The sequence below is a fragment of the Pleuronectes platessa genome, chromosome 17 (assembly GCF_947347685.1).
Source record: "Pleuronectes platessa chromosome 17, fPlePla1.1, whole genome shotgun sequence".
NCBI classification, from domain to species: Eukaryota; Metazoa; Chordata; class Actinopteri; order Pleuronectiformes; family Pleuronectidae; genus Pleuronectes; species Pleuronectes platessa.
In genome coordinates, this window is record NC_070642.1 from 16076238 (window position 1) to 16097631 (window position 21394).

Sequence of the window (21394 nt, forward strand, 5' to 3'; positions counted from 1 at the left end):
CATCATTCTGTCCATAGGTGAAACAGCACAGTCATTGTTACTTCCATATACATGTGCCTGCATGTGTTTGCACTTCTGCATGACATAAGTCGCGCCGCTCCTCTCCTCCTACCTCGTGTGTGTGAAACTGATCCTTGACGTCTTCCACGTCGTCCGACACCTCGTCCTGGATCTGCAGGGCGTCCTCAGCCGACAGCAGCCAGGTCAGAACTTCCTCCAGGGTGGTCTGGTAGCTGTCCAGGTCCACCTCGGGCCGGCTGTCCTCCATCTCGCCCTCCGTCTCCGTCAGCGTGCCGGGGGTCTCGGGCCGGGGGCTGCTGCCTGCTTCCTGCATCTTTACACTCTGAGACACACATGAGGCAGGTTGTGATTGGACACTGTCTTTACATTGTGTGTGTGATAATTACTGTATTGTCTTAGAGCAATACATTACAAAAAATTAAGCACTTTACGAACAGCATTTTACTTTACCATTAGACAGGATCAAATCTATTGTTTTTAAATTGAAAACGTTTTTTTTTGCTTCTTTAATAAGTCCCAGTCACATGGTCACATTAAAAAACACAAACCTGAAAATCTAAATGACTCAGATTCCACAATTCCTATCAAACATTCAATTTCCCAAAACCTCCATTTGACTATTTTACTGGGAATTTCATTTGTCAACATCAGATGACGAGTTTTAAAATAGAAGCAGACATCTAGGAGGGGCCAGTGCAGCTCTGGAGCATGCAGAGCGGCCTGTCCTCTCTCAGTTAAGAAGTAAAAACAACTGCGGCCCTATTATGGCATGCTGGGAGGTGGTCCTGGCACGCTGGGAAGGTCAATCCCCATTCTAGGAACAGCAGTGAGCTTGAAACAAAGTAATATCAACATGTAGAGTTGGGTGTACTGTTAGAGAGAAGGAAATGATTGTTCTAAGGAGAAAGGGGGAAGAGCGTGTTCATCTCTTCATCTCATCAGGAACACAAGGAAAGCAAACAAGCATGTGTAGAGGCAGTTATTGTAGTGTCCTTCATCAAGAACTTCCCAAAACAGCAATTATCTCAACTAGAGAGCAGCTCGGGCCACAATTTTCTGTCCGACCCGACCAAGCTGGACAGAAAACTAACCCACCCCATCAGGCATGCTGCTTTCGTGTCTGAACCCGACCCAAGCTCAAGGTTTTCACTGATTACAGACAAATACATCAAGCGGATACAGAAACAGACAGTGGAGGGCACGTGTAGAGGAGGTACTCTGACTCTAACCACTATAAAATTCAGCTTCAGCCATATCTAATTGAGCAACCTCATAATATTGTTGAACACCATGTGGACGTGCGATGTCCTGTCACTGAACTGTCCCATGTTTCCATCTAAAACAAGGCTGGCAGGGCTCGACAAATCTGTCTGGAGCTGAAACGAAGAGGAGACAGAAATCTGTGCAGCGGCAGCCGGGCCGAGTCAAAGATGACAGAATTGCTAATGGGTGTGTAGGGACCAGTACAGTAACAAGTCAAACGGACCTTTGTTTAACAGGGCTGAAGTTACAAAGCTCTAATGTGTGAGCGGCAAACTCAAGGAAAAGGTCACCTGCTGAAAATATTCTATGACCTTTTGAATATTTTGGAGTAAGAGTCAGAAATGCTGCGAGTGAATCCCCCCCCCGTGCTGGAGCAGAGACAGAGCGACACAGAGAGAGAGAGAGAAAGAGGCATTGGAGAGAGAGAGAAAGAGAGAGAGAGAGAGAGAGAGAGAGGGAGAGGGAGAGAGAGAGGGAGAGAGAGAACTGCAGCCTTGGTCTATTTATTGACTTGAATGGCTGTAAAATAGCTGTGGCCGCGCTCAACAGAACCTTTTATTATCACCAGATGATTCGCTCGACTCAATCCCTGCATTCATCACTCCTGCAGCTGGGATTCTGGGGCTTGTCATATATTACCGTGCATATGCCAGTGCACTAATCATCAGGGATGTAACAACTCGGAGAGATGGCAATGCAATAACATTACATCACATCTAAAATACAAGAATTTCCAGAATGCCAAAGCATGGAAGAAATAACCAAATTACTAAAATCAACACACATCACATCATGGAGCTTTTTGTTATGAATCTCAAACTTCAGGAGGGGAACCAAACAACAGCATCTAATACAAAGAGCCTTTATTTCTCCTCCTCCCGGTTTCAGCATCTCGCCCTTTGAGGAGAGAGAGCGCTCCAGGAAAGTAAACCCTGCGTTGGACCAATCAGAGCGCTCCTTAGAAAGACTTTTCCAGCACTCGTTCCATGGCGGGTGAAATATGTGCCCACGGACGATGAAAAGTTGGGGAGGTGGTTCCTGGATTTTCTGACTAGGAGCCATTAAAAAGAGCTGCCCCAGGGGTTGTATGGGATGGAAAGGGAGCGAGCACAATTAGACTGGGAGGGGCTGCAACTTCATTTATTTTCAAATCAATTTGATGAATTAAATGTACTGTTTTTGGTTACAATGAAACTGGATGTAAAGAAAAGGAGCAGGACCAAGCATAGATTATGATCGCAAGCTAATGAAACAGCAGAGAAGTCCATATAAATCACGCGTGGCATACCAAAGCCCCTCGCCCGCCCGCACAAAGACATGTTTAATGCCCAAGTAACTTTCCTTGTCAACTCTCGGCACACACACTCCCTCTCTCACCAATTCATTCCCACATTTCCTTCCATCCCCTTTTCAGCTCTGTGTTTCCAGCAGCACGCGGCTCGCTCTGTTGGCTAATGTCAGAGTGGTGAGTCACGGCCCTGCTCCCCCAGCGCCCGCTGTGTTTTTCATGAGCGGCGCTGGAGAGAAGGAAGGAGATGGCTTTTTCAGAATGGGAGTGACTCATAGTATCTGGCAACGCACAATGAGAGACTTTGCAATTTTTTCCTTGCGCTCGCACAGAACCGTGTTGTGTGGCCTTCACGCTGAACGTTATCAGGAGCAGAACGCAGCAGCAAAGGTTGAAGCACTTACGGGTTCAGGTTTTGTTTTTTTTGTTTTGCAGCCACAACTCAACAGCTGTTTTAAAAATGAGCTGATGTGACTTTATTTTTGCTGGGGTTAATACCACGGCAAACAAATATTTAGCTTAATATAAGCAAGGAAAACCATATTTAAAAACCTGTATCTGAGAACCACAGAGGTGGAGTACAGGGGTGGAGGAGGTCGGAGAGGTACTGGAGGGACTTACAGGTGAGGAGGGAGGAGGCCTGGACATTGACTTTTGAAACCTTCAAAAACAGATGCAGCAGTGGACTGTGTGAGAAGTTTTAAAGATGGTGAGAGTAGTAGAGTGATTCTCCCTTTGGTCCAGTGTGCAACCAACTTGTTCCTAAAATTAGAATCTACTCTAGTACCCTGGTGTTTCTTATCACATGAGGGTAGCTACTGTAACACACTGTATATTTTACCTGAGCGCTGAGGCCCGGACCCGAGTCCTCCGATTTGAATCTGCGTGGCAGCGTCTCCACTTCCCTGATCGCCTCCATGCTCACATCTTTGGGCAGCACCGCGAACAGAGACGTCACGTACATGATGATGGACTTCTTATCTGGGAGCTGCACCGCCACGTCTGAGAGAGAGAGAGAGAGAGAGAGGGGGGGGGGAGGAAAGATGGTGGAAAGATGGTGGATGTAGGGCAGCAGTAGATCAGACATACAAATTAAAGGGAGGGAGCGAGAGAGCGGGAGATAAAGGGGAGAAGATTGCACGAGGAGAAAGGCAGCGCGGCAGATGGAGCAAGGCAGCGGTTGATAATCATACGGAGAGCGTCAGAGTCAGGTGTAACCGCCCCTGGGTCATGACATTAAAAAAACTGTCTGTATTTATGAAGCTTAAGTACATGAGCAACTACAGGTGCAACATAAACCAGAAAAACATTCTGAGCAAACACAGTTTCTTAGAAATTCTGAGCCAAAGACAACACGGAGTTACTTTCTCCCCTGTGGGTTCATCCGACTGCTGGCAGGACATGAAGGACGGCTTTGTGAGTGTGGACCATGTTTTAATATGAGGGAATTTTGCAAAGAGTAAAAAGAAAAATAAAGTATTTCCCTATTCGATTTCTACTTTTCAGGGACTACTATTAAAGGTGGTGATTGTCATTTTCATGAAACTTTCTAGAGTCGATCTTGTCCAGATAAATACAGTGTGTTAGTACCTTCAGCATCCAGCAGCCGCACAATAGCCAGCTGGTCTTTGGCTACGGTGAAGGCATGTTCCAGTCTTTCCACCGGGCTCAGCTTGACCACCTGATCCCAACTGAAGGCGTTCGGTCTGAGAACACAAGAGAACAGACGGCATGAGAACAGCAACATGGTGACTGTGTCATTGGAAGTTTCCTAAAGATCACACCACTGACGCCGCTTTTCCACAGATCAAAAAACCCACTGACACACACTGACATCGTTCTTTTGTCTGCGATTGGAATGGATAGAATTTGCATTTACTCCCAACTGACTCTGCTGCAGACACAGGTTTTAAATTGGTTCCGATTCGAAGTGATAGAAATGCAACACTCAGATGAACGCACTTATTCGGCAAGACAAGAAAAAATTATGTGTATACCCACAGAATAAGAAAATAAACACTTTTCCCTCATCTGAATGAATTAATATCAATATCATTGTTCAGATCCACAGCTTCTGTCAAACAAACACAAATAAAATTTCATCAAAATATTTTTTTACATACCACAATTATATAATTTAGATATAAATGTCCTGCAAACAGACGAGTGGTACGGAGGGGACTTGTGTTGAGGCCATCCGGGTTTGGAATGTGTGGGTTCACTGATCCACCTAAACCCCGGCCCAGGTCTAAACCAACACTGGCCTTTCTCACAGTGTGTGTGCTTGTGCGTGTGTGTGTGTGTGTGTGTGTACATGCATGTCACTGGTAAGGACAAGGGGTTACTCAAAGGGGGGAAAACACCCAAAACACTCCTCGCCCGTCTCTTTCTTTCACACACAACAGACACAGTGTGACATGGCAGGCGTAAACAGAGTAAGTCAAGCAGTGTACACAGAGCGGGCAGGCGTTGAACTGTCAACCTGACCTTCCACCACTTGCCCGGCCCGGGCATCTTCACAATCTCACACACACTCAGTCACAGATTCCTGCTTGTGCTCAGCATGATTTACATTCAGAGTCAAAGTGCAGATATCAAGGATGTGATGTCGACCTGAAGCAGAGGATTCATTTCACAGTACAGCTGCAGCAGAGTCCTGACACACATGACACGAGTGGAGACAGATAAACTTCGACCTTCATTCAGGCTCATCAGGTCACAGCGGTGAAACATGCCGCTGCCATGGAGACGTTTCTCCTCACCTGAAGTGGTGGAGGATGCCGTTGAGAGCCAGCCCGTCGGCCCAGCTGGTGGTGAAGTTCACCACGTTGACTTCTGGGTAGGAGTTGGTGCACTGACGCACCCAGCTCAGCAGGATCTTCTCGCTGTTGGTCTGCTGCAGGTTGGACATGATGTCCTTCATGATGTCTTTTACCTACAAATAAAAAATGGGTTAAAAAAACATTTACACCATGTTTTAGCCTGAATGTCCTGTGATAGCCCCCCCTGGAGGTGCGTTCAGGTGTCTGTGTTTTGTGGCCTCAAACACCCTTTAATGTAAACTAGCAGTAATGAAAGAGTGATGAAAGACGCGACCATTTTTTAACAAAGTCTCTTGATTAACTATTTTCCTCTGAGCAGCCGCTCGCAATCACATTTCAACAGGTCAGATGCACAAAGCAGTGGATGATTAAGTGTGTTTACATGCACGCATGAGTGCACAACAAAAACCATTTTCCCTCATCTGTATGTTGATCCCTCTGGGACATCGGTGAGTTGACTGAGCAAACATTGATGAGTCTTTGTGTGGAGGATGTGGTGGGAAAGCCAGAAGGTGTGCGTGCGTTTGTGTGTGCTTGCGTGTGTGTGTGCTTGCGTGTGTGTGTGTGTGCGTGTGTGTGTGTGTGTGTGTGTGCGTGTGCTCACCTGCCAGTGAAGGATAATACTCCAGATGAGGCCTAAGGTCAGCTTGTGGTTCCCATCCACAATATCCGTCCCTCCTATGTTCACCAGATCCACCTGAAGGAGGAGGCAGCCAAGGAGACATCAATATTGCTCCAGCTCTTAATGAGGCTCCGCTCTCAGCACTTTTACCAAACATGGGATTAAAGCACATTAAGTGCACCACTCCAAGGCTTCCTCTCAAGTGAGTCTGCAGGCCTGTCACGCTAATTATACGAGGTGAGGTCAAAGTGTCCTGTGATTACATATAAATATTCGAGACAGGATCAAGGCACAGAGTGGAACACAAGGTCAAGTGTCTGGTCAAGCTATGAAGTGACCTCTCTCGCTTCGTCAGAGTTGACCTCTGACGAACTGCCTCTACTCCCAATCAGCTTAAACCAGACACACCATCACTTCTCTCTCTTTATTCAGGGTCTCGGTCTGCAGCATATACAGTTACATCCGGGTGCACGTCTCTAAACTTGAATATTCCAAAACAAGCTTTTGAAGCAAGAAGAATCATCCAGCACTTCATGTTTAGCTCGGACCTTCACAACCTGCTTAGACTGCACAGCCAACTGGGAAAAAATAGGAAAATATGAACTTATACAAAAAATACATAAGTATAAAAAGGGGGTTAAATGGGGAAAGATTGACTTAAGGCTTATCGTCATATAGGAATCTGTCTAATCCAATATAATTGTGTGTGTCTTGGTCTAAAGAAGACTCCACAGGTTGAAATGCTTTTTCAAGTACACAAAGTTTTGATTTGCTGTCAAACAAACAAACTGAAGGATAAAAACACAACTTCCTTGGTAATAAATGTGGTTTCTCAACATTTATTAGAAAACTCAAGAAGTTTTAAGTTTACTATTTATTTGGAAGCCATTATTTCCAGTCAGCAGACTGAAAAGGCTCATGGGATCCCAGGCTTTTTAACTGGCAGCTGATTGTTGTGGCTCTTGTATGGGGAGAAACCAGCAGGGGTTACAGGCAAACTCCAGCCTCTGCTAGTCCTCACGAGCATTCCCTGCCCCTTATCTCCCGCTGCTAAGGTCAAGGCATTAAGACCAGGCATTGTACACAGAGAGGAGGAGAGACGAGTTGTAGACAAACTGACACAGTCAGATAAAAGCCCAGAGGAGAACAAGTAGTCCTGGTTATTTACAGGAGGTGTGACAGGTATCAATGATTTCAAGCAAACACAACAGCACATATTTTATGGTTCATTACAGTTCCCTCTTTCTGCCTATGCTGTGTAGCTGAAATAAAAAACCCTGACACACTCTTTGGCCAAAGTGCCACAGGATTAAAGAGACTCTAATATCTGTAATTTAGCTAAAAGCATCCACCAACAGCACCAGAACAGGTACTCACATTATTTTGATGCAGGACTTGAAGTACTTTGTTGACGTTGTTGAGAGAGTGCACTCTGGTGGAGCCTCGCTCTTTGGTCTGAGGAAGAGGAAATACAGCAGAAATCAGCCGGCTGCGTGATCACTGTTCATCAGCCAATCAATGAGAGATTAAGAAGCCTAAAGGAAACTCTGACAGTTTGTAAAAATGCATCTAGTGATTTGTTGACATCAGAAAAAAAAAAAGTATTAACATTGTGCGCAACATATTAACAAACCTAGGAGTAAACTGTACAAAGGTTTTCGTGGCTGGATGGACAAAAGCTGTGCCATCACTCAGCAGAGTTTCTCTCACTGTACAATCATCCAGCCATTATCCTATCAGCAGTGTCCACAGGTCGACTCGTGGAAAGAATGGCAGGATGGAGAGATGCCAACGGCAAATCCCTTTCTTCACATACTCCCAACCACTTATTAGCACCTAATTATAGAATCAGTATTCTGGCATCAGAGAGTATGTGTGCGTGTGTATGTGCGTGTTGGTCTGTATGTATAGCACAGAGATATGTGGCACTTTGTACAGCTACAGGTGCTGGAAAGCAGATAAGCTGTTTAAGAGGTGACGGGGAGGTGACAGTGATAAATGAGGAATATTCAATAAAACAAAAAATGGTCGGTCACAGACAATGTACATGAAATAATATGGATTCTGCCTATTAAAATGATTTTGAAAATGTTTGTTTATCAGCTGTTTTCTGATAAAGAGCTTGTTGTGTTAAACATATTAGTGAGGGGTTATTATGTTTACATTGGACATTAAGTTGGACTTTACATGAGTTAAGGCATGTTTTTGTTGTGGGTTGGGAGGATGCAGCAGCCAGAGCAAACTTTAAACTCTATATATTACAAAGTTGTCCAGCTTGATTAGAAAACACTCAAGTGCGTAAACACTTGTTTAAACACAAGATAAACAGTTCCACATGCAGACCAACTCAGAGAGCGTGTCAAAGTTTTCAGCCACTGTTTGAAATGCAGAAGTATTGATAAGATAAATCAATAGTGCTGAAACTGATCAGAGTTTGCATGGTGCCCACGTGTCTGTGTGGGGGGTTTCTCCGGCTTCCTCCCAAAGTTCAAAGACCTAACATGTCTGCAAGTGGGAATGTGAGCAAAGACGTTTGTTTGTCTCCACATGTCGAGCCTGTGAAACTCTGGTGACCCGTCCACAGTGTGACCCACCTCTCACCCACTGTCAGTGAGGAACAGACGGAGGAAACCCAACAAATCTTTTGGGGGAATTTTAAACGGCAGACTGCATTCTTTAAAATGTTAGAACTCTGGAGGCTTTTCTACACAAACTCACCAGGACAGTTCCAGTGAGACCCTCCAGCAGCTCCAGCAGCTTCTTCCCGTCCTTCAGGTCGGAGAACATGTCTTTGATGGGCGTCTTCCCCGTCTGTTAGAGATGACAGTTTCAATGGTGAGTTTTAAAGTTAACACCAAGGATGAGAGTCACAGAGTTTACATCACGAATCAACCATGTAATCATCTTTGTTTTACGTTACCTTGGAGAGCTGTGCATTGATCCATTTGGTGAACGTTTTCTTCTGTACTGCATCGTGCTCGTCTGTGGAGCAGAGAGAAGATGGGTCAACGCGTGTCCAGTCGGCAGGGTCGGTCGCATAATGACAGCAAAGTCCATTACCACTGGTTTTACTCTGTGAACCAACTGTCTGAATTCACACTGACACGCTGCTAAATAGTAATTGCAGCAGGAGGCATCACCATTAAAAGCCCCGTGATTAGTGTGGATGGAGCATTAGAAAATTGCAGCAGCAACCTGAGGGTAAACTGGGTTATTTGGATGATGTGCACAGAAAATCAGAAGCTGCTCAGTGTTAAAAGTGGAGGTCACTACAACGTCAAAACAAAGAAGCTGCACACGTCCTTTAAAATGCTCCCCTGGTTTCTGGATCTAATTCTGCAAATATTCCACATTCTCTTCCCGTTGGACTCCTTTCTTCCCCCCCCTGCTCCTCCTCCTCTGTTCTCTCAGACATGGCTCTAATAAGGCCTCATTGTGTGTCAGGCAGAGGCTCAGCAGCTTTGATGTGCCCGGGCGACGGCTGCCTCCTGTAATGGATCAGGGTGGCACATAACAAGCCTTAGATTTTGCTCCAGAAAATTAACTTTTGACTTTGTCCGGCACTTCAAAGAATATGGAGGAAAGCAGCCGACTGTATTTAAACCTCAAGATTATTGTTTTCTGAATCGTAACTGAAAATTAAATGTGGTGGCAGAGATTGTGTTAATGGTCAGACATGATTTATCAATGGAGATATAGAAATGATTCAAAGGATTCTGTGGTTACAGCTTCAAAGATGTGAGCAATAAACCGGCAACCATTTTTCCTCCTCAAATACCATTTCTGATGCCTGGGCTTTGATTGACTGCTTAGATTATCTGCCACTGAACTTCTGTCATTATCAAGTTTGATATCATCAATATAAAAAGGACACAAATACATATGAATAAGATTACAAAACAATGAATTCCTTAAAATAGGTGTTGAAGTGCAGCCACTGGAAAAATACAAGAGCCTTTAAGTTTTTAACAGTATAGTAACGTTTTTCTTGCTGGAGATTCCAAAATATTGGCAATTGCTGGCATTTTAATTAACAGTAGCTAATGCTACACTGGAGGAAATCAATTCTTTACTGCTCCACAAACAGTACTTGTCAGTTGCAGTAGAAAAAAATAATATTAAACAGGACAGACCCTTACAGACTTTTTACAAAGACACAGTAATGTAATAAACACTGAAAGGGTATACAAAGTAGAGCTGGTTCATTAAACTCTAGACCAGTTTATCAAGTAATTGCAGATACATACAAGTCTAGTTGAATCATGACACATTATTGGGTCATCAGGGATGTGAAAACTAAAAAGCCGCGTTGCACAAGTTTAGTTCTTCTTTTTTTTATTCTCATGGCCTCCCTGTAGCCTCCTAAATAACCAGCTGATTAAGTTGTCAGACTGCTTCACATTCGTACACCTGATGGAACGAGTCACAGCACCGCAGACTGAGGTCTGACACTGACGCAGGGGGGTGGAGAGAGGGGCTACTAGTGTATATGAGCGTTAAACTGCCATTGTCATTCAACTAGCAGCTGTGTAAAGCACCATGAACTGAACAAAGGGTCAAGGGTTATGATCACCAGCCCCAGCAGTCGTGGGCTTCTTTGTTTGGGGTGTGTGTACTATGTGAGTGTGTGTGTGAGTGTGTGTAGCCTCGGGCTGGGTGAGAAGAAGCATAAAAAACAAGAATGTACTGCAGGAGGAGGCCAGAGGTGACGGGGGTGAGGGAGGTGAAGAGGTGAGGCGGTGAGATAAACGCTGGTGGAAGAGAGGCGTGTTTATTGCGACTTTTTCCTTATTTGACTCAAAGTACTAAAAATAAAGGTAAGATGCTAAATTCTTTCGTAGAATCCTCTCCCATTATTTCTTCTGGATTCATGTCATTGTTTTTTTATTAGTTGTGGTAGAAAGCAGAGATAAAGTGGCATTAAGGCACGCTCACAGATGTGTTGAGGGTCAGAGTTCACCAAAGATGAAATCTACGCTAAGATTTACGTCACCACAGGAAGCAAATATTTTATTTGCCTCCTCGCTGACACAGATTGAAAGTGAACAGGAGGGGAAGTTAGCCACTGACTGGTTCTTTAGGTTCTTTGGGAGAAAGAATTTGTTTTGATGCAGCTGATGTCCCTTATTAAAATGCAGTGGAATCTTTAATAAAGTTATATCTGTGGATTAAAAATCATGATTTTAATACGATTAATCGTGCAGTACTCTATATATTGTAAGTCTCTTTGAGGGCCCTGTGACTTTGGGCTACAAAAATAAAACTAACTTGAATTGAAAGATCAGGAGGACGTTTCTGCAATTTCCATTTAATCTTAATGTTTCATACCTTGGATGGAGTATTCTATTTCTTTTTCCTGTGCCTGTCACAGCAGGAAATTGACAATAATATTTTATAAATTCTACGAAATGTTGAGGGATGCAGCCGTCAGGAAGTATGAGACAGGGGGCAACAGCTAGGAGGAGTTATCCAAGTGGAAAGAGACGACAGGAAAGGTGAGATTCTTCAGTGAAGACAAAAGCAGAAGTGACTAGTTGCCTTCACGGCGATGCACTTGCACGGAGTCATCTTCTCTGTGTCTTGGTCTATAAAGTGCTTTGAACCATAACAGTGTTAAAGGCCCTCCTGAGAGTATACTGACCCATTTTTCCACATAAACCTGAAGGATTCTTTCTTAAGAGGCGAGGAAGACAAAGAGGTGAAGGCTAGAAAGGTGGCAGTGAAGACGATGTAAAGAAGGGCACAGGAGACTAAGGAGGAGTTGTGTTGAAAAAGGTGGGTGCCATGGAAGGGGGCCCAATAAATCACATTGGTTAAGTTACAGGTGGAATGATGGTACGTGTCCTGACAGACAGGGCGTGAGGAGGTTAGACAGACAGGCAGACCACAAGACAAAACAAGACTAAAGAAAATTGAAAAGAAAAACAAGGAGGTGGGGCCAAAGAGATGTAGAGAGGTCGCCAGAGAGAGTTACATTTAAAAAAGCTGCTCACGAGGATCAGGACGGGTATACTACAGGTATGCTTTCAACACCATTGATATCAATTTTCCCCATGTGGAGGCCTCCTGCTCTTACAGCTTTACCAGCACCCTGCCGAGGGCCTCCGAGGCCTCTGGGAGGAGGGTCCCTGCAGGCTCAGGTCTCCTGGGCTCTGCCCCGTACCACCTTAACACCACAATACACCTGATTCATACACGCTGCTCCCACTCACCACAGCACAGGAATGTCTTACTGCAGGAGGGATCAAAAGGAGTGGTGTGTGTGTGTGGTGCAAGAGAGAGATAAAAAAAAAATACCCTTTGTAAGGAGTCAGTATTCTGCATGAAAACACCATAACACATGTCCACCTATGCCACTTCGCATGTCTACTTGCATCTTTTCACATTGTACTTTATGTCATATGTTACTTTATGTTATTAATTTGTATGATTATTAATATATATATGCACACACCTAAATGTCGCAGTCTAGTAACACTGGTAAGCCCTTACTGGGAAACAGTCTTTATTGGTTACTTGGTCATATGATTAAGATTTCCCATCAGCCCAGTGAGTTGAAACGAACAAACTGTGACGCAAGAGTCACCGGCACTTTGTTTGCACAGCAAATACTGAACCGCGGTCAAATAATCAGTCATCATACATCACATAACTGAGCCACACACACCCACACACACGCACACACACTCAAACGCACACACACGCACATATGCCGAGTCATGTACAGTGAGTCTGCTGAGAAACAAACGTTCCTCTTCCTCAACAGCCAAACAGGAAGTAGCGATTGCATCAGGACAAGCAATCCCGCTGGTATCTTGTCACAGCTCAGTGAGCACACACATGCTTTCAATATAGTGCACAAACGCACACACACACACACACGCACACACACACTCACACCACAGCATGAAGATCACAGTGTCAGTGCTTCAAGTTAAGTGCAGGATTCCCTTCCTGACAGAAAAAGACAAATCATCTCACTTTTCTAATAACTTACATGACGGATGTTTCTCTGTGACCTCGAACATTTACATTCACAGCCTGTTTGAGGAGTTTACTATTGACACTAGAGTTTCAGTTAAAAAGATAAATGAACGCAAACACAGCTAAGGCTACAAATTCTCCATAACGCCCCGAAGGAAATTTAGTTACAAGTAAATTTGTATTAAATGTGAACACAATCTATCAAATTGTCAGACTTCTGCCCTATTTTCTTGACCCAGTGTTGACAAAAATTAAGAAAAATGAGGCATAAAAACTAAATATGACATAACTGGGCAAGATATTTACCCAAAAAAATTAAGGAACACAAATGTTTCTGAGCTGTGAACACATTAAATATACAGTGTACCAGTATATCCTTCCATCTCACAGGTGGAGAGAGCTGTGACCACACAGCAGGGAGAGGGGGGGGGGCGCACCGAGGTGAAAATCAAACAAACCATCAGGGTTACCACGGCAGCGTCAAACAGTAAACATGAGAGGTCGGAGCTGAGACAAATGTTTCCAAGAGAGCGGCAGCGAGCAGCAATTAACCAAGTTCTGCTCGACCCTTTAAACAAATCTTATAAGATCTTCCTGGTGAGAGTTTTGATGAAGTTTTAAAATGTGTGTGACCACTGAATGAACACTGTTAACATGACAACCACAACATTTAACCCCAGTACAAGATGAGGTAACTGGCACGAAACCAATGGGATGCGTGTCTGAAACATAGACAGCATGGACGATGGACGATATGACAGCTTCCCCACAAAGTGAAGCCAGAGTGTCTCCATCGCCTCCTGGGGGCTGGCTGCAGTATGGGTCATAAATCCTGCCTCCTCCATGTAAGGAATGGGCGAATGTCAAATAATCACACTGATGTATATACAAGTGTTCTTTTTATTACCTCCACAAAAGGGTTTTCGCCTGCTTTTGTTTGTCGACATGTCTATTAGGTAATAGGATTACGCAAAAACTACTCAACAGATCACCATGAAAATCCAGGAATACATTTGGCTTTCTTTAACATTGCGAGATAGAATGTTCAGCTACATTTTCATAATTTTCCCATTTCACGGATCTTGTAAAAAAAAATAATAATCAGGCACATTTAGGGAAGTGATGTTTATGAGTGTGTGCAATTTGGTGCAGATTGAATATTTAGGCCTCATTTCTGGTCACTTTGGGGGAAGTGGAGACGCGTCATCCATCTTTGTACACAGTCTATGACCTGAGAATGTTGCTTTTCATGGGTTGTTTTTTAAGGTCCATTAAAGGGAAACCCTTGGATCGGCAATTAAACACCTCTCCAGAAGAGGCCGCGCTCGTAAAGCGTGAACTTCACCTTGATGGCGATCTGGAAGGAGGCTCAGCTGTTGGCTGTCTTGTCTTTCAGCGCGGGCGCCACCCACAGCATGTTGGAGGGCACCAATCCTTACACAGGACACACACACACACACACACTCATGGACTTTCACGTCAAACATCGTTTAATGCTCCACTTACACTCCCTCTCACAAACTCTCACCTTCCCCTTTATGTACACAAAAACGCACGCACGCACACGACTTAATCCTATTCACAGTTTGTTGGTGTAAATGTGAATTATTGTGACTCCGTAGGTTGGGAGGAATGCACAGAATTCCTATCATTTCCCACGCATTCCTCCCTCCTCCCTCCGGTGGTCACTTGTCTAAGCTTGTCCCAGCCGGCGCAGCCTTGTTGACACTCTTCCCTCACTCAAGATCTGGGAATTTGTAAGCAAAACACACCGTGCGTCCAGAGAGATTAACCCATATCCCCACTTAGCGAGCTTGAAAAACACCGCTGCGAGGTGCGTGCATTGGGGAAATCAGAGTGGGGGGGTACTGGTGAGGCGAGGGGGGGGTGCAGGAATTTAGTGGAGTCAGAGAGTGTTCTGATGAACTGTGAGCAGCACGCCAGGGCTCTTCGCCAACCAGAGGTACAACATGCAAACTGTAAATCACTGTGGCGGGTCGTAAAGAAGGAGATGGGGATGGAAAGAGAGAGAAGACAAACACTTTTAAGGAGTTTGATTGGCTTCCACATCATCCGAGCAATCCAATCAAAACGTTATTTTGTTGTTACACGTGTTAAAAATCTAGAATTATTGGCTTTTCTCACAGTTTTTTATGCCCGTCTATAAAAGTCCAAAAACAACCAGTACCAGTTTGAAGCTATGAGTCAGAGGTTTGTTCTTTTTTATCTATTTAAAAACGAGAATGTGAACTTTGGTAAATCCCTCATCACAAAAGGACAAGTAGTCAAGCTACTGACCACCCACTTGAGAAAATAAGACAGTGCCTTCATAGCCTATCCTGATAAGACTGCAGACAAGCTATAAAAATACACAGATTGTGTCACAAGCTTTTGCAGCCTGAGTCAACTTCACCTTAATCCACCACCTGTGGCACACCTAGCTGCCACCAAGACCTGTGTCCCACACCTTTCAGAGTTCCTACCTCGGGGTTTGAGCCCATATTCTGCCATCGTTCACTGTCGGCTCCGCAAACTCAAACCAAACAGGCCACAGAAGCAAAGAGGTAAAGTCCAGGAGTATCAGCACAAAACTGAGTTGGACATTCCTGCCACCCTCTCCTCCTCTCTCCTCTGTCACTCCTTGACCAGTGAGGGAGGAAAAGATCAGAAGAATGCAACAGCAGAGAGAGAGAGAGAGGGGGGGAGAGAGATGGGGAGAGAGTGAGAGAGGGGAGGGAAAGAGGGACACTGCCAATGAAAGGGAAACAGAACGGGGGCAGAACAGAACAGGACAGGGCAGGCCAGGGGTGGGGAATCATACTGCATTGTGAGATAGGGGACGAGCACAGATAAACACTGTTCAGCACCATCCCTGCGTGCAACAGGGGACAGAAGGCAAATGCTGGCACATGATGGAGACAAAGAGACGAGTATCGGGCCGAGATCAGAGCACTAACAGACTCAACACAGGACGATGAGGTGGAATGAAGGCCTTGGCTTACTTTTCTGTATTTGCTGGAAATCGACATAACCAAATATTGAGATTCAACCATTTTCTGATCCTGCACCTACACAGGATCTTGCCTGAGAGCAATGAAACACATTTAAAATAGATACACTGACTTGTTTTAGATAAGACTAGCATTTAGAGTAGCAGGGTGGAAAGGTTTTACTAAGAAGTAATATCACGTGTGTAGCATGCACTGTGTGGCAGGAATATTGAAGTCAAATTCAGAAAGATCCGGACCATCGTAATGTCTGAATGTCAAAATATTAACAATATCTAACGTCAGGGTTCACATTGAAATTAAGGGATTATAATGCTCTTTTCTCATATCAAGTAAAAACTTGTAATACATAACAAAAAGCTTTTTTTGATGACACAGTGACCAGTAGCATCATAATAAAACTCCTTAGATACAAAAAGACTTATGACAGAACATGTCCCCCACAGTATATTTCCCTATAAAATGAAGTTTTGCATCTCAACAATTTCTACAAGTTACACTATTGACAGAGTAGTAACTAAGTGAGGAAGTAAAATTTCCTTAGACTTAAAAAAACACACAGACACAGGAAATTGCAGGATAAAAAAAAGCTCAAAAACAAATCAGAATCTAACTGCTGTGGAGCCGGACAATCATCTCGAGCATCATTTGGGCGTTTAGTTTGGTTTAAAGACCCTCCTCGACAAAAGTAAAAACAGTGGCTGCTCATTGCATTTGTTCTTTAAAAGGGAGAAACAGCTTAAGTTTCCAGAAATACAATGTTTACAATTCTATGTCAAATTCCTCCGGTGATGTACGACAGATGTGCTCACACACTTACCCACGTCAGGACTATTTTCATGCTTCCTCTTCCTTCTGAAAAAGTTACGCTTGCTCCACGAGGTCCACTTACTCAAATTCATGATGCAAAGGAATGTTTTTTACAATAAAAAGAGAGAGTGAGAAAGAGAGAGAAACAAAAATACAAGAAACGCGGAAACAGGAAGACACGGTGGCGGTGGCGGTGGGCGATTGAGAGAGACGGAGAGAAAAAGAGAAAGAGGAAGTAGAGGTGTGAGAGCTTTCATCGAGCGTGTGCCAGGAGGGTGGGTTTATCTGGGGTGCCGGGTCAGCCTGTCCGACGTGACATCACAGACCCGCTCAACAGGAGGGTGAGAAAAGTTAGTGACAGGGAATTCTCAATTAAAAGTGACAGGTGACGGGGGGGGGGGGTCTTTGTGTGTGTGTGTCTGTGTGTGTTTGTGACAGCTGCTTCTCCCCTGAAAACACAGAGCACTGACACAGCTCATTCTCCCACGTTGCAGGAACTGACAGCAGATAAACATGACCCACCATGACCTGAACCTTTAAAAAGCTCTGCGGACACTCTACACTACTACGGCCACTTCCTTTTCTCGTGTTGATACGAAAGTGAAATCCATGACAATAGAGAACTCCCAGAATCACGAAATTGCCGGATCTAGAGTCAAAAGTGTGACATGTGCTGCTGGCGTTTGATGCAGCCCTGTGACCCGGTGGAACAGGTTCCATTTGCTCATCGACATGTTCAGTCAATCAGGAGCAACTGAGCAAACAACCCTCTTCCCACGGAGAGGCTGAAATGCAGACATGGAAGCGAGGGCACAGGGAAAGTGAGGACTGAAAAACATAAAGAGAAAGTTCCCTTCCCTGTGTTTTGTTTTCTCTCTTCCTCTCCATCTCATAGAGGAAGCAGAGGAAGGAATACCAGCCCGGGTTCACTCGTGACCGGCCTCCAGGGTCTGAGTGAATTAAATCCACTTCCTTCCAGTTACAGTAGCTGGGTTGGGTTGGGTGAGCGAGGCTGGTCTTTGGAGTCAAGAGACCATGAGGGACTTTCCAAGGCACTGCAGCCGTTTTCATCTTAGAACACCAACCCAGAGAAAATCCATCTTCGAGCTGCTTGAATGAAGCTATACGAGTGTACACACACACACACACACACACACACACACACACACACACACACACACACACACACACACACACACACACACACACACACACACACACACACACACACACACACACACACACACACACACACACACACACACACACACACACACACACATATCCATATCCATATCCCACGTCTGACTAACACTTGGATGAAATGAGTCAAGCCTTTTCTTGGGTCTAACCCAAAACATATGTTGCCATTGCGACCACCGACGAAATCAGCATCATGTAAAATGTCCAAATAACCCATGGAGTTGGAACTAATAACCCAACATTATTCATTATGGATCAATCCCACTATTAGAAGTTAATCACAGACAAGGAGGTTAAATCTGCATCACGCAGTCACGTTACCAGACAGTGACACTGAGACCGTGACCACATGACAAGTGGAAGATGTGGAAAAAGTGAGGCATCTGGAGTAACTTCTAAATTTCGAAAGATGAGCCCCAGATAAGTCAAATGGAAACTGGCGAAAGTACAAGTTTGGCAAATCACCTAAAATCTGTAAGTAACTGCTGAGTCTTCTTACAACTGTTAAAATGTCAGTTTCTTCATAATATGACTGACGTTTGGTATTTGAAAATCAGGACTAACTAAGAAAATCACTTCTGGAAATACTGGACTCCGCAGTTCCTCCGTAGAAATCCAGGAAAAATCGATGTGAGCACAAATATCTACTGGTGCAAAAGCCGAGACATAAACATAGAGGTCACAGACGAATGATGTCCACAGAGTTTGTGGTGATAAGAGCTGAGGACGGTGACGCTGTTTACAAAATCATGTGTGATCCCTGCAGTGGAATTAATACGTCACTTCCTGTCTCTGCCGGCTGCTTCATCTCTCACCTGAATAGTGCGAGAGGTGGATTTGTTGCGGAACTTGTGAAAGTCAAACTCTGGGTAAACTCTGGAGCCAATTCTCCAGATTTTACCTGGAGATCGTGTCTAATGTTGGCTTTTGTGTTTTCTTTCTTTTTGTAACACATCAGAGGAAAGAGGGAGAAAAGCATGTTACATGCCCGTAATATACCTTTTAATATGCCTCCCATTTACCACCCAGAGAAAATCAGCCTCCCTAATGGAAACTTCCAGTGTGCAGCCACACTTTGATGTTCAATGTGCTGCAGGAGTTTGTGATGTAATGGTGCAATTAACTTCTGTTTTGTTGTGGCCTCTTCCATTTAGCCTCCCTTCCTGACTGTCCATTTGGATTTTCAGACGGGATCCTCACTAGTCACCAAACAGCAGCAGTCAGTCACACACCGTAAGCAAAGCATGATGGTCCTTTAGGGCGACTGGTAGAGGTGGTGCACGTTTGGGATTTCCACCTCTTTAACAAGGGAAGTCTTTTATGATCATCACGAACCAGTTAGCAAGACCACGAAATTCAAGAAATATCAAATTAGCTTAATTTATATGTGCTGTAGGGTGGATTTTTCCATAAAACATACCATTCAGAGGTGGTGGTTGTGCTTCACAAACACACACACACAGACACACATTCATACAGAGCAGATGAGTCAGTGGTCCAACTAACATCCAAGAGAAAGAAATGGAAAGCACAGTTCTCCCACAATGCCACAGGCCTCAACCCAATGACTCCGAAAGCAAGTTCCCATGTCAGAATACACAGAATCTCTTTGTGGAGGTGCATGACATGGAGCCACAATATCTGAACTGGGAGACAGTGGGAGAACAGTCCTTCAAAGTTGTGATATATCTTTGACAGTACAAACTGACAACCCTCACTGTAGAGCTCTTGATATCAGAGCAGTGTCATTTCAACACAGACTCAAAAAGTTTGCAACATGTTTGCACACAAGTAACACAAACACCTTGAAAAACTTCCAGTGTGAAGAGAAAATGGGAATTTACAAGTGAAATACCACAGAAGCTTTAACGGGTTAATCTAAAACTTCTTTTTTTTTTTTTATTAAATCCTGTCATGCGAAGGGTCAGAAGGTAGATTGAGCAACGTGGCTTTGTAGCCCTAATGAGCTAAGGAAAGGGGGCAGAGGTGCTGGGGGATTTAAACTGGAAGGGGTTGCTTTGCGAAAAGGCAGATTTCCAGAAACAGGAAACTAGTTTGAGTTGTGTTCAACCAACCACAAGAGGCTGAGACTGATAATTTTCTGCTGGAGGACTCGAAATGTCATATGGCCTGGGTGGAGCTGGGGTGTCTGCATGCTGCTGGATGCACATGCACCGAAGAGGCCGAGTCCCACACACACAACCGCACCCTGGGGAGATGTTTTGGCCAGTGTTGCTATTCCAAGAGTTCCAGCCAGGGTTTGAGAGCTAGTTTCCTCCCACTTCCCAGGCAGCCACATCCAGCTACTTGCTATGAGACCAACAAGCGCAAACACAGACACACACATTTGTGTCTATATATTGCCATGAAAACATACAGCTGCTCTCCCGGTGGACACGTCCCATTCTGAAAGTCAAAACACACTCATGGGAACTCTCCCTGACCGTACAGCCATTCAACAAAAAGTGGAGCTAAAACACCACAGTCCCAAAAAAATAAATACTAATTCCGGTCTGGACATCTCAGAGTGAAGGGGGCAGCCACAGTGAAAGCTCCTTTGTTTTGATTTGTGTTCGATGCTACCCACATGTGCACACCCATTTTTAGGTGTTTGCATAACATTGCATGCTGCTGCCCTCGCTGACAGTTTGAAATCATTTCTGCAAGGTGGTGAATATCACTGCAGATAGCCTGAAAGTTTCATCCAATTATTTCTGAACAACTACTCCAGTATTTTTTCACACATACACACCCACACACACACAGACACACACGCATGTGGCAGCTGAAATATGTTCAAGTACTGGGTCCACCCTGCTGCAAGAGGCCAAGTCTAGAATTAAGGATCAGTGACGTGTAGCTGAGCTCGTCGCCTGGTGACAACCAACACCCTCCACACCCTCCGTTTGGTGGTGATGCTCACATTCCTGAGGTCTCATCTGATAAAACAATGTCGTCCATTATGCTCCAAGTCACACCCAAAGACAATGTGTGAGTAGATGACAACCTTTGTTTGGCTAAACAGGTAAAACTTAGACGTCCAAGTTGCAAAAATCTTTGGTACGCTGTTTGGGACTTCCACTGTTGTCACATTTACAAACGTACAAATAAGGGAGGGCCATGTGACAATTTCAGTTTTGATACAAATTTGAAGATGTCTATAATCAACCTTTTAAGCAAATTGAGGACATTGTGATATATAATAGCGTTTGCTCTAATAAACTGAATCCACGCTATTGATTTCCTAATAGACAACTATGCCAATTGGCCAAATAATATCACATGTCCATGGTAGTGGGTCTTTAATGCGTGACATATTTGAAAAACAGTTCAACCAGAGCGTGAAGCATAGCGGACGAGGAGCTGGTGGCAA

The 21394-nt window shown here is 44.4% G+C and overlaps 1 protein-coding gene across 4 annotated transcripts in view; it reads right to left on the reverse strand.

Annotated features, from left to right (window-relative positions):
• utrn (utrophin) overlaps positions 1-21394 on the reverse strand; it is a 169993-nt gene that overhangs the window by 141591 nt on the left and 7008 nt on the right. For 2 of the 4 annotated variants that reach the window (XM_053445856.1, XM_053445854.1), the window contains exons 1-9: positions 16829-17048; positions 8937-8998; positions 8735-8827; positions 7394-7471; positions 5999-6091; positions 5335-5507; positions 4163-4278; positions 3414-3574; positions 113-343 (exon numbers count right to left, since the gene is read on the reverse strand). In XM_053445856.1, coding sequence (XP_053301831.1) covers positions 113-343; positions 3414-3574; positions 4163-4278; positions 5335-5507; positions 5999-6091; positions 7394-7471; positions 8735-8827; positions 8937-8998; positions 16829-16910 — 1089 coding nt within the window. In that variant the 5' untranslated portion in view covers positions 16911-17048. Of the gene's footprint in view, positions 1-112; positions 344-3413; positions 3575-4162; positions 4279-5334; positions 5508-5998; positions 6092-7393; positions 7472-8734; positions 8828-8936; positions 8999-15483; positions 15742-16828; positions 17049-21394 lie in introns of those variants that run through there. The other 2 variants (XM_053445857.1, XM_053445855.1) reach the window with 2 other exon arrangements.